At 39.4% G+C, this 13,003-nt stretch overlaps 2 protein-coding genes across 7 annotated transcripts in view; one reads left to right on the forward strand and one right to left on the reverse strand.

The window, feature by feature from the left end:
- The window catches only part of FAM98B (family with sequence similarity 98 member B), a 70,850-nt gene that overhangs the window by 30,564 nt on the left and 27,283 nt on the right, over positions 1-13,003 (forward strand). For 5 of the 6 annotated variants that reach the window (XM_045013715.1, XM_045013717.1, XM_045013718.1 and 2 more), the window contains exon 8: positions 1,057-1,150. In XM_045013715.1, coding sequence (XP_044869650.1) covers positions 1,057-1,150 — 94 coding nt within the window. Of the gene's footprint in view, positions 1-1,056; positions 4,433-13,003 lie in introns of those variants that run through there. The other variant, XM_045013714.1, reaches the window with a different exon arrangement.
- Positions 5,792-13,003, reverse strand: part of RASGRP1 (RAS guanyl releasing protein 1) — an 85,314-nt gene continuing 78,102 nt past the window's right edge. The window contains exon 18 of the transcript XR_006578864.1: positions 5,792-6,561. The gene's annotated coding sequence lies outside the window, so the exon portion shown is untranslated. The remainder of the gene's footprint in view (positions 6,562-13,003) is intronic.

Genomic DNA, 13,003 nt, shown 5'->3' on the forward strand with positions numbered 1-13,003 from the left:
CAGTATATGTGTTAATGCTATTTTGACAGAGTGTGATCTGAATAGCTTGCATGTTGGTATACATTATGTGTGTGGTGGGGTTGGGAGGGAACCTCTGAAAGCAAGAAAATTATCAACAGGCTACTTGGGTAACTAAAATTCATGTCTTTCTGCATGACAGTTTTAGATGTAAGCTGACTAGAGTACAGTAAAAGCAGCAAAGAATCCTGTGGCACCTTATAGACTAACAGACGTTTTGCAGCATGACGAAGAAGTGGGTATTCACCCACGAAAGCTCATGCTGCAAAACGTCTGTTAGTCTATAAGGTGCCACAGGATTCTTTGCTGGTTTTACAGAACCAGACTAACACGGCTACCCCTCTGATAGAGTACAGTGTCTCTTCATGTTAGAATAACATGCAGTGTGAATATTTTTTCCCAAATAATGTTCTCCTTTGTACATCAATTCATGTCAAGTGAATCTCAAGACACCACTTTTCACTTGAAGGTGCTACTATAGCATTGCATTATGGACTTTGTTGCTTTTTCAGTTTTCTGCACTGCATCAGTAATGCCTGATTGAAAAGAAAGCAATGAACCATTTTATTGTTGCATATGGTTACCAGTTTTGTCAGATCATGTATGCTACCCACTGTAGCTGTAAGTGCAGTATTTTCTGATGGGATTTGAACTAATGTTTGCCATTCTGGTTGAATTTAAACAGCATCATAATATAAGGATTAAGGAGCCATGAGCATTGATAGCCCTTATGTAGCACCTTTGATTAAAAAAATCTCAAAGCTCACTATAAACAATTAAACCTGACCACCCTAGGCAGTAGCTAGCTGGTGGTACTGATGGAAAACTGACTCTGAGAGGCTGTCTGTTGTCACATAGCAAGTCTGTGTCAAACATGGGATGATAACTTGGAAGTCCTAACTCCCACAGATCACTCTGGGTAGGATTGCATTCCCTGTGATGAGTAGGCACGTGCTCTTCATCCACAAGGTAACGTCTGCATCCTTTCAGCAGCCTTATTATTATTTAAACATAAGCATTGTGTATTTCTCTACACAGGTCCTGATGGGGAGAGTGCCAGACCGTGGAGGCAGACCAACTGAGATTGAACCACCACCTCCTGAAATGCCCCCTTGGCAGAAGAGACAAGAAGGTGGTGGAAGGGGTGGTTGGGGGGGTGGAGGTGGGAGGGGTGGTTGGGGGGGAGGAGGTGGCAGAGGAGGAGGTGGTGGCTTCAGTGGTGGTGGTAGAGGTGGAGGTGGTTTCCAAGGACGGGGAGACTATGGGGGCAGGGGGGGTTACAGTGGCAGAGGTGGCTATGGAGATCCATATGGTGGAAGAGGAGGAGGAGGATACAGAAGATACTAATAACATCATTGTAAATACTAATAACTGACAAAACATGGTTGTGATATTTACTGGTAGCGGGAGGTGTGTATATTAGCAATGGTTTAGTGTTATGATAGGAAAGTTAATTATGATCTCTCTATTAATGAATCACTGCATTTGATCCCTGATATTATCACTGAATCCTGTTAGTCAACTGAACATTTTTATACCGAAATGTGATGTCTTAAAGTAGTCTTCTTTTTGCACTGCTCATGTGTGTATTCTTAAACAGTTTATTTTTTAAAATAACAAACTTCAGAAAAGTGAATAGAAACAATGAATTTTCCTTTTTTCAGTGTTACTATTTTATGTTCAGATCTCTTTAATTATTCCCAGTCATACCCAGAATACAGGAAGTGATTTAGGAGGCATTTGACTTTGTAGGCCATACTTAGTTTTCTGTGCTTTAAAAGGACTGTAGAATGCTGGTTCCTGCTTCTTGTCTTCCTTCAGTCCTCTGTATGGAACAATTGAAAAAAATGTAACATCAGAAGTAAATCTAAAATATTCTAAAAATTTTAAAACAAAAAAACTTCATTGTTTCCAAGTGATGTATTGAATCCATGCTATTCCATGGTCAACAAAACAAGGCTATGCTGTATTTATATATAATGTATACAAATATTTAAAAGCCAAAAACTTGCATTGTAAAAACTGATTTGTGATGAGCCTTGATAGGTAAAATGAAAATGATCGGCTAAAAGTGGCATTCTATGAAACTTCCTTTAAAATCAGACCCTGTTACTTGTGTTGAAAAATTTCCCCAACCATCTAACACCTAGCCAGCCGGTCACTTACATGGTCTTCTGTAGCACATAAGCCCCAGAAGGCTGAGTAAGATGACTGCACTGAACTGTCCTGTTGAGAAGGAAATCAGTCACAGGCTCTGTGTCTGGGAGTTGGTCAGTGGGCAGGGGGAGCTCATATAACAATGCCCTTCTCCCACCTCCCCAAAAATAATTGCAGTTGCAGGGATGAGATCCTTTTTCTCCTCCGTTGCCTTCTGCCCCCAAACACTACTCACTCACTCTTTGTATCAGTTTGGGTGCTCTCATTTTGATTGATTGATTTGGTGAGGATCATAATCATAATCATGTAGGATTTTTAGAGATGTATTTGGCCCTATTGGCTCCACTGTCTCCTAAGTGCTTGGAAGTGACACAAATTAACCAGAAAAGGGCACTCTTATTTGGAAATAAGTGTGTCCATGTGGGTAATTATAGCAGTATAATTATAAACAGTAAATTTCCCTATGTAGACAAGTCCTAACTTCCAATTTAGAGCTCTCAGCTAGAGAGAGACCTTTAGGTTGTCCAGCCTATTTACTCCCCAGCTGTCGGTCAGCTTAGTGGGGAGGCATTAGACATGTGGCTACTCTTGAGATGAGTCCCCGGGGTCTGATTATCACTAGTAACATCTGAGTGTGCAGAATCAGAGCCTTTCCTTGGGAAAGGGGAGTAACTTATGTGGCTGAGGCCAAGAAGAAAGTCTCTCAAAACGGGGAGCAGTGTCCACGACTACAGAGCACAGAAAACTTGGAGTTTCCATAGCCTATGTAGCTGCAGAAGTAGCTTTAAGCTGAATAGGGCCTGCTTTTTGTTCTTGTGTGCTAGAGTTCTGAGGCTGGATCCTTCTTTATTAACTTCTCATCAATGTCCCAGCCTAATATATTCTGGTTTTGGGGTCCCATATGGGCCCCCTTGACTCCAGCAGGAGCCTCATGTACATGTATTTGTGCCAAAATATGGCCCAAGGCTGTATTCAACATTAAAAATGATTCTCTCCCTCAAATATCTTCCTCTAATCTTGTAAAATTAGTTATAACAACACTTCTGTTGGGTTTTTTAAACTCCTTATTTGAACTTTTCCTTTAGACTGAATATAGTTTTTCCCAGTCCTGTCCTCTTCTCTTGACTGGAGACTGGCTGAGAGCACTACTTAAGACATCTGTGGCAGAAGTGAGCTAAACAGTACTGAAGGAAAACTGTACTTCCCTTTGCGTCCACTTTGAGGTCAGCTTGGTGTGAGCAGAGAGCCCTTGAATCCTACAGTAATGGGGTCATGAGCAACCAAAGGGCACTATTTTGAAAAAGCTGTTCATAAAATTAGGAAAGTGATTTTTCCATCAGCAGCTCCTGGCCTACTGTAGCTGTCAGCTGACTGTTTCACTCAGCTTCTGGCACTACACATCACCACCAGTTCCTCTCCTGCACATGCTTCTTGTGTTAGACCAGAGTCACTGACAGCCTCCTGCCGCATTAGGGAGAGAAGTAGGTAGGGAGTGTGGAGAGCAGTGTTCCCAGGTATGCTTAGCTTAGTTCTGCCCTGTCCGATATTTCGGTCAGGATGGGGACAAAAGTTCAATACAGAACTCTGCTGTCCTCAGGCTGGCTCTGTAGAACAACCAGGAGGGAAAGGGAAGGAAGGGAACAGTTTCCCTTTCTCTCTCTCACAGTCCCTAAGCTGAAATTCTGCCTGTTTGTCCCAAAGTAGTGTTTTGATGACTTCTGCTACAAGGGACATCTGAATAGCACCAAGCGGCCGAGGCTAGTAAAATCTAAGGGCTTGTCTATATGCTATAGTTGCAACAGTTTAAGTAAAGGTGAAATATCTTGCTGATTTTTAGTTAAACGGGCACAGCTTTGTGTGTGTGTAGCCACTCTTACATTGGTTTTGAACTAGCTCAGCATGCCTGTGACAGGATTGACGTAAATCACAGACAGACATAAATCAAGTTTAAACCCATGTAAGAGTGGCCACACAGTCATACCAGTTTAACTAAATTGGTGCAACGTCACACTTTAGTTATATCAGTGCACCTTCAGCATGGAGACCAGACCTAAAACAGATCTGAAATAAATTGGGAGGGTTTAATTTGCCCATTGAAACTTTCTTATAACCTTCCAAAGTCTGAAGCATTAAGAAAGTAAAATGAACAAGTACGTACACTTCAGAGATGACATTATTTTGTCTCCCCTGTGCAGTATGTATGTTTTTAACTTTCAAAAGATGCAATAAAATCTTCTAAAAATAGATTTGATTTAAACCTGTTCTCAAAATCTTTGTTTCCATCCTGAACAATGAATTTTCAAGACTTTGGTTTTGAGTAAATACAGCTTGTGTTTTGGGAGTGTAATATGGATTTTGTTGTATATGTTTGTGAACATTTGGGGTTTTTTTAAAAAATGTTCTCATTTAGTGATCATCTATCCAAAATGTGTGTGTGTGGGGGGTGTTTGAGAGTGGGGGAAAAATTATTTTCAGGATTTAAGAAAACACTTTAATAGCTGTGAACACTGAAAAATAAAGTACTGTATTAAAGTTTTTTCCATCTTTTATACAGTGTGGTTTAGATCATCTGTCATATGTTGCTTCTATATGTTAAAGAATGGTCTCCTGTTGGTAGCTTGCAAGAATAGAAGAACTAAGTTTGAGTTAATGGGAAGAAAAGAAATATCTTGAGGTCTGCCATTTTGAATTCTTGAGACCGTTCTACTCGCTCTGGTAACCACTAACTTTAATTGAGCTGGAAGTGATGTGCTTTTATGAAAAAAAAGTCTCACAAGGATTGGTGGGATGAATACATTAACACATTTCTGGGCAGGCTACTGCATTAGTCCAAATGGCATGATGTTTAATTTGTCTCCAGTTCTGTCCTTGAAAAGGAGACCGTTTTGAACATAAAGAGGAAAGCATAGCATGTTTGTATAGTTCCCCCTTCCCCCTCCCCCCGGAATAACTAATAGGCTTTAGCTATCCTGTGAAAACATAATGGAGGCAAGGCTCTTTAGTTTTTTGTTAAGATAAACTAGGTGAGGTCAATCACAAGTGGGATATGGTGCAACCTCTTTTGTTAAGATAAACTAGGTGAGGTCAATCACAAGTGGGATATGGTGCAACCTCACATAGCTGCCTCAGCAAACACTACAAAAAATTGTCTCCTCTTAGGGTTTTACAGTGAGATAACTAATGTGCATCCGTTATCTTGCTGGAGGAAAAAAACGGCTTTGTCAATGAAGACAAAGCCTTTGTGCCTGGAAGCTGAGTGTGTGACAAAAGTCTTCGCCAACTGCAGTTTCAGGAAATAACAGCTTTTGAGAAAACATAGTAACTTACATGAGTGAGCAGAGGTAGAGCTCAAAAGTAAGGATTGTAGTAGTTAAAAATGGAAAAGACCATTCAGATGTCAATCTGTCCTCCATATGTGCATCAGATATTAGACTGAAGGAAGATGAATGGGAATAGAAGTGGTGAAAGAAATACCCTGAAGCTCATAGTTCATCATGCAGAGATGCTGATTTCAGAATAGAGATTTTGTTGGATGTATTTTAGGCATCAGGCAAGTCTGCCAGAGAAAAAGGCTTTGGAAGCTTATGGGACAAAAAAAAATTACAATAGGCATTAATTCTGTTTTTAACAACTTTTATAATATAAATATTACACAAAGAAAACTTATATGTAAAAAATCTTTACAATCTGTACACTTGGTTTTTCAGTCAGTCGTCTTTAACATATTTCATACAGAATTCTACAAATTACCACCACTATAGACGTCGCACAAATTTACAGAAACATTAATGCAGATTGCTACTATTGCAACATTTTCTTTGCTGTTTCCAACACACAAGTTACTTTACAGTAATTACCCTTGACTCCTCTATCTTAGGCAAATGGTAATAAATTTAATCCTAGTTTGTTCTTGTACCAGTACTAACCAATCAGCACTCCAAATGATTAGACTAGAAACCCAAGGACAAGCAGTATTTCCTTTAAAGGGACACCAACTTAAAAAAACCCTCAAATTATACTTCTCTCTAAATTTTTCTGTTGTGTTTTCTATTTTTTTTAATCTTAATGCCTTTGCTACACTAGGAAAAGAGGTGGGTGTTTTTAAATTGGATAAGCCAAGACGTATTAACACAATTTTAAAGGAGTTAAAACTTATCCAAACTAATTTCTAGACAGCATCCAATTCTAATGTCAGCTAACACATTTCTAAAAACTCACCATTGTCCCGAGTCTAGACAAGGCCTACAATGACTAGAAATGAAAAATATTTCTATAAAGTTTTTTTTTTCAGTTTATTTACTTTGTGCTTTTTGCTTTTGTGTAGTCAGTTTCATTTTTTCCCCCTGTTTAGTCAGTTTCTGTTGTTGGTATAGGTCTTTCACAGAGCTAGAGAGGATATAAAAATAGGAAAATATTAATATAAAACTGCAAACATTCACAGGGACTTAACGGGCAAATATATTACCTGAAACTACTATTAATGCCCTGAAATTTCCAGATTTCAGCTGCTTCTCTTTTGGTGGAATATTTTCAATATATGTGAAACAACCATACCTATCTTGTGCAGACTCCTGTAAATGGATCTCTCCCAGTCACTCAAATAATCCTTGTACAACCACTGAGTGTACAGTACACAGGAGAAGGGTGGGCTGATAGCTAATTCTCTACCCCGAACTTTCACCTCCCCCATTTTTTGTGTGTTTTCTGGGATGATGAATGTACTTTGAAGCAGCTGACAACCAAGGCACAGGTATAGCAGTGCCAAAATGGCAGCTGAATGACTGGATTTTAATATGAAACTAAGATGAAAATTTTTGCTTGATGTGGAAAGAGGGGAGATGCAGTCTAGCCAGTCCTTAAACTTAAACAGGAGAGATTTGATAAGATAAAACTAATCTATAAAGTTTTGAACTATGACTCCTATTTAGGCCCGTTTGATATCCTTATGATGATATGTAGATGGGAAGGAAGACAATACTGCATGCACCAAAATGATAGAAGAAGGGAAAAGGAGAAGTTGAGATGGAGTTAAGAGAAAAATAAAACTGAGATTGCAAAAACCTTTCCTTTCAGAATCAGGACTTCATGTGCGTGGTTTACAGGACAGAAATGGTTGGCAAATCTCATTCCAAATACACAATTTGTACCTCTTATTCTAGTTTATTGCACTGGGCCTGGATAAATCTCCTGTGTGCATGAAAATCCCATGGGCTATCTGCCAAATTGTAATTTAAAGAGATTGTGAATTTAGCTTTTTTTTTTTAATTCTACCTGTTAATGCCTTTCGTTGTCACAAGTCGAAAAGTTTAAACATGAAATTTTTTGGCAGTGTATGTTATAAAAAGTTACTGTAACATTTCACTTAATTTGGAGAAAGAGGTTAAGCTGGTAAATTTCACTTTTGTTTTGCATCAGTTTTACTGTGTGGTTCTCTTGCTGTAGGCATAATGGCTTTGTGGTTAGATTCACAACTTCAGAGAACTCTAATTTTAAAACATTTCTATTCATATTCTATTACATGAAATCAGATTTTTATCATTTTAGACATAAAATTAGTTGACAGGGTTCTTTTAAGCAGATAACCAGGTTCTTCAGGCTTTATTTAATTTGCTGGATAATCTCCAAATATGTGACAATAGAAGCAACATCTATCTGGTTCATTCAGTATCTACAGATGTAAGAAAGCACAGACACTTTATATTTTATTATCCACTAATCTTAAAATTGAAAGTCATCTTACTCAGCCTGGTAGAGCACTTTCCTTGCCTTAATTCTTTTCATAAAGGAAAAAAAAATATGAAAGAGAGAGGGCAAAGCAAGTGTGCAAGCATGGTCCAAGATCAGTTTGGATTACTTTGTTGAACACAGACATGCAATTTATTATGCTTATCAGTTATCCTGGATAGTTCAAGTTTAGTGTATGAGTAACAGAAGCTGCACAGAGTTCACAGCTACTGATTAAAAAAAGTCACATCCATAACAATTATCTTTACATACTGTACATGTATTTACAGTCAGTAAAATAGCACTGGACCTACAAGTCATTTTAGCTTATATCTCTGCTTGGTTTACCCAACAATAGAGATACCAGCCCAAGATCCAAGTTCAAAACAAGAATTTAAAATTAGAGCGTTTTACAAGTCGTTTCAACTGGACTTTTAAAACTTTTTTTAAAATAAAAGTTACATACACTTTATATTTAACAATTTAAATTGCTTTGATGGGATAAATGTACATTTATTACCATATACTTGAATGCAAATTACACATGCAGTCTGTTTGGTCAGCTAAGACTTCAGTGTACAATAGACAACATATTCTTGTAAAGTAACTTATGAGATGTATTCTTGAAGCGCTCTGAGTAGATGTTGCACATAAATATCTTCAGTTACACAAGTTTCTGATATTTAGTTGACTTACATTTGATAACGGTTCCCCATTCAGTCAATGTGAACGATGTATTATACAACTGAAAGTCTAATGAATCTCTTTGTCTTGAAACACAAACACAGTTTTCATCCTGGCCAGGTGGCTGTTTATTTGTCAATAATTTGAAAGACTATTCAGTTTCCTCTTAACAATATTTACACTTTCTTGCTTTAAAAGCAGACTGAGTTAAACTCACTCTAGCACCTTCAGCCAGGGAAAATTGACTGGCAAACACAGGATCCAGTCCTTGACTTTGGGGGCGAGTAGGGTGGAGAAGAGATCAAAGCGGCCTTTGAACTGCTAGGTTTTTGAGAGGGAAAATACTGAGCTAGAAGGGGAGGATGCTAGTTGTTATAGGAGACAAAGCTATTGTATGGAGGCTCTTACTCCCACCTCCCAATTAAACGTTACAATGTTTGTACAGAATCTAGCACAACAGAGTCCTGGTTCATGACTAGGGCTCCTAGGTGCAATTGCAATAATCATAATAATGAATATTGGTGAAATGCTGATGTCACCTCTGCCCCAGAGGGTGCAATGGATTTTGTCACACCTGAATATCAAATTGGTTGCAAATTAAAGGACTAGGAGCTAAAGGACTGGCTGTAAGACTCTACTTGGTCTGGGGCTAAGAGATGTGACTCTTGATAGGCTGGGAGATCAAAAGGGTCAGAATTAAAAAAAACAAAACAAACCCCTCAGAAATGCCATGTATTTTTTATTAGGGCTGTTGATTAATCGCAGTTAACTCACACAAGTAACTCAAAAAATATGATCATGATTTAAAAAATTAATCGCAGTTTTAATCACACTTTTAAACAGAATACCAATTGAAATTTATTAAATATTTTGGATGCTTTTCTACATTTTCAAATAAATTGATTTAAATTACAACACAGAATACAAATTGTACACTGCTCACTTTGTTATTTTTACTACAAATATTTGCAGTGTAAAAATGATAAACAAAAGAAATAGTATTTTTCCATTCACCTCATACAAGTACCATAGTGCAATCTCTTTATCGTGAAAGTGCAACTTACAAATGTAGATTTTTGTTGTTACATAACTGCACTCAGAAACAAAAGTGTAAAACTTTAGAGCCTACAAGTCCACTCAGTCCTACTTCTTGGTCAGCCAGTCGCTAAAAGAAACAAGTTTGTTTACATGTGCAGGAGATAACACTCAGGCATCATGGAAGGCCAGGGTCCTGTTCTCAAATGGTACTGTGATGTCCACCACAATGATCTTCTTCCAGTCCTCAGTGGTGGTGGTGATGTCGTAGTTGGCTGTTGGTTCCAGGGATGGTGGAGTTTACAGCATCCTTTCTCACAGGTGGCAGGATGGCTCTGGCCAGGCGATCTTGGATGGTGTTGGGTCGCAGCTGCCAAGCTCTCGAATGGGGCTTGCAGCTACACAGGATGTGGGTTCGTTGCTATAGCCGCACTTCCTGTGTCGCTTGTCCTGATTCCCGTGGCAGACAGCTCCGTTCAGTGGGACGCAGTTGAGCAGGGCCCTGCGGATGAACCTCCAGTTGGCAAATCAGGTGAAGCTGCCCCCGGAGAGGAAGTGGTTGCTGGCATCCCACCTTGAATGCCTTGCCCTGGTCCGGCTTCCGTTTTAGGTTTTCCAGATATTGGCAGTGGATGGCATCCTTCAGGATACTCTCCAGCATGGTTCTAGTGACAATAGTGTGATCTGTATTCTTCACCTGTGGCACCAGGGCTTCCAGCTTCTAGCATTCCTTGCACCACATCCAGTGGCAGCTGATATGCTTCTCCAGTCATCGCGTAGCATTGCGGGCATGAGTCCAGAGTGAATCAAAGTCTCTTCCAAATTCACTTTCCAGCGAGCTGCTCAGGTAGGTGGCGACATCTTGGTTGGAGGGGGTCCTGGCGATTCGCTTCTTGACGGCATCCTTTAGAGCACTCTCTGCGATGTTCCTCACCAAGGTGGAGGGTGAGAGTGATCATGGCAACATCGCACAGATCAGCCATTCAAGGGATGTTGGCACTGCCCTGCCTGTGCAAGATGTATACCAGTTCATTGCTGGCCCCCTGGGGAAGAAACATACACTTCACCAGCTGCCGGATGATGTCTGTCTTGTTCAGAGGTACCTTCGTCACGGTAGATCCCCTCAGGACAAATGAGATACGGGGGATCAGGAAGGTGTTCAAGGCATTGATTTTCTGCCATGATGCCAGCAGGGAGGAGTCGATCCCGGTCACATCTCACAGATCTCCACATTGGTATCCTTATTTACAATGTCTTCTGAAAGCGAGAACAGATGTTCGCATTGTACTTCTGTAGCCAGTATTGGAAGGTATTTACATGTCAGATATGCTAAACATTCGTATGCCTCTTCATGCTTTGGCCACCATTTCAGAGGACATGCTTCCATGCTGATGATGATCGTTAAAAAGTAATGCGTTAATTAAATTTGTGACTGAACTCCTTAGGGGAGCACTGTATGTCTACTGCTCTGTGTTTTACCTGCATTCTGCCATATATTTCATGTTATAGCAGTCTCGAACAATAACCCAGCATGTTGTTCGTTTTAAGAACACTTTCACTGCAGATTTGACAAAATGCAAAGAAGGTACCAGTGTGAGATTTCTAAAGACAGCTACAGCACTCAACTGAAGGTTTAAGAATCTGAAGTGCCTTCCAAAATCTGAGGGACGGGGTATGGAGCATGCTTCAAGAAGTCAAGATGCGGAAACTACAGAACCCGAACCACCAAAAAAGAAAATCAACCTTCTGCTGGTGGCATCTGACTCAGATGATGAAAACATGCGTCAGTCTGCACTTCGGATTATCATCGAGCAGAACCCATCATCAGCATAGATGCATGTCCTCTGGAATGGTGGTTAAAGCATGAAGGGACATGTGAATCTTTAGCATCTGGCACATAAATATCTTGCAATGCCAGCTACAACACTTCTATGCGAATGCCTGTTCTCACTTTCAGGTGACCTTGTAAACAAGAAGCAGGCAGCATTATCTCCTGCAAATGTGAACAAACTTGTTTGTCTGAGGGATTGGCTGAACAAGGAGTCGGACTGAGTAGACTCGGAGGCTCTAAAGTTTTACATTGTTTTGTTTTTAATGCAGTTAGAATTTGTACATAATTCTACATTTGTAAATTCGACTTTCATGATAAAGAGATTGCACTATAGTACTTTTATTAGGTGTATTGAAAAATACTATTTATTTTTGCAGTGCAAATATTTATAATAAAAATAAATATAAAGTGACCACTGTACTCTTTGTATTCTGTGTTGTAACTGAAATCAATATATTGGAAAATATGGAAGACATCCACAAATCTTTATATAAATAGTATTCCATTATTGTTTAACAGTGCAATTAATCACGATTAATTTTTTTTAATTGCTTGACAGCTCTAATTTTTATTTTTTGTGGGTTTGTCTATACAGGGAAGTTAGTTCAGATTAAGGTTGGATTTAAATTTAAAATTGTTCTTGATTAACTCCCTGTGTAGAGGCTTTTAATCGGGAATAAGACTGCCTTATTCTGAATTAGCTTAATCTAAAATGGGTTAAGGGAGTTAATCAAGAATAACTATTCCGCTTTAAATTCACACTTTACTTTAATCTGAATTAATTTCCCTGTCTAGACAAGCCCACAGCAAATAAAAATACATCATATTTCTAAGAGTTTGTCATAAGGAGACCCTATCTAGCTGAATTTTACAGTGTCAGATTAAATACTGTATACAGAGCCTATATCTATTCCTCTCTATTCTTAATGAAATTTACACCCCCTGAAATGTATTTACATTAAAACACCTTTATGCCGATAGAGCAGTGTAAAGGGATCTTGTAAATGAGCATCAGGCTTTTGAAAACTAGACTGTTGTTTGGGAACTCCAGGCCGATCATCCCAGGGAGGTATAGCAACCTTCAGCCTCTAAAAAGAGGTTGCAAAAGGAGAGTGTCTGAAACCTCCACCACTCAGGCTTCTTGGTCAAAAGGGCACAGGCTGGGGAGCTCTCTCCTATACAGTGTGTTTCTTGCACTATCACAGACATACAGGGATACTAGGACTACAGACAAGAACCAAGTTTCAGAAACAAAGGGAGGTATTTTTATACCTGTGCAAAAATCAGAAATGCAGTTACATGACTTGCATGTGGTAGGGCTTGTTCTGTTCCCCAGTTAAGCCAATGGAGGTTTTGCTGTTGATTTCAGTGGGAGCTAGGTACAGCCCCACCTGCAGGTTCCACACGCACAAATTAATAGTCGGTGTCAAAAATCTGACCCACAATGGCATGAATTTTTAGATAAGACAGTTGAAGAACTTTACAAATGGCCCTAGCAAGCTGATGCTCCAGCCGGTGACCTAGGACCAGAGAGGGAGAATGTGTGCAGAAGGG

The sequence above is a fragment of the Mauremys mutica genome, chromosome 4 (genome assembly GCF_020497125.1).
Source record: "Mauremys mutica isolate MM-2020 ecotype Southern chromosome 4, ASM2049712v1, whole genome shotgun sequence".
Classification (NCBI taxonomy): domain Eukaryota; kingdom Metazoa; phylum Chordata; order Testudines; family Geoemydidae; genus Mauremys; species Mauremys mutica.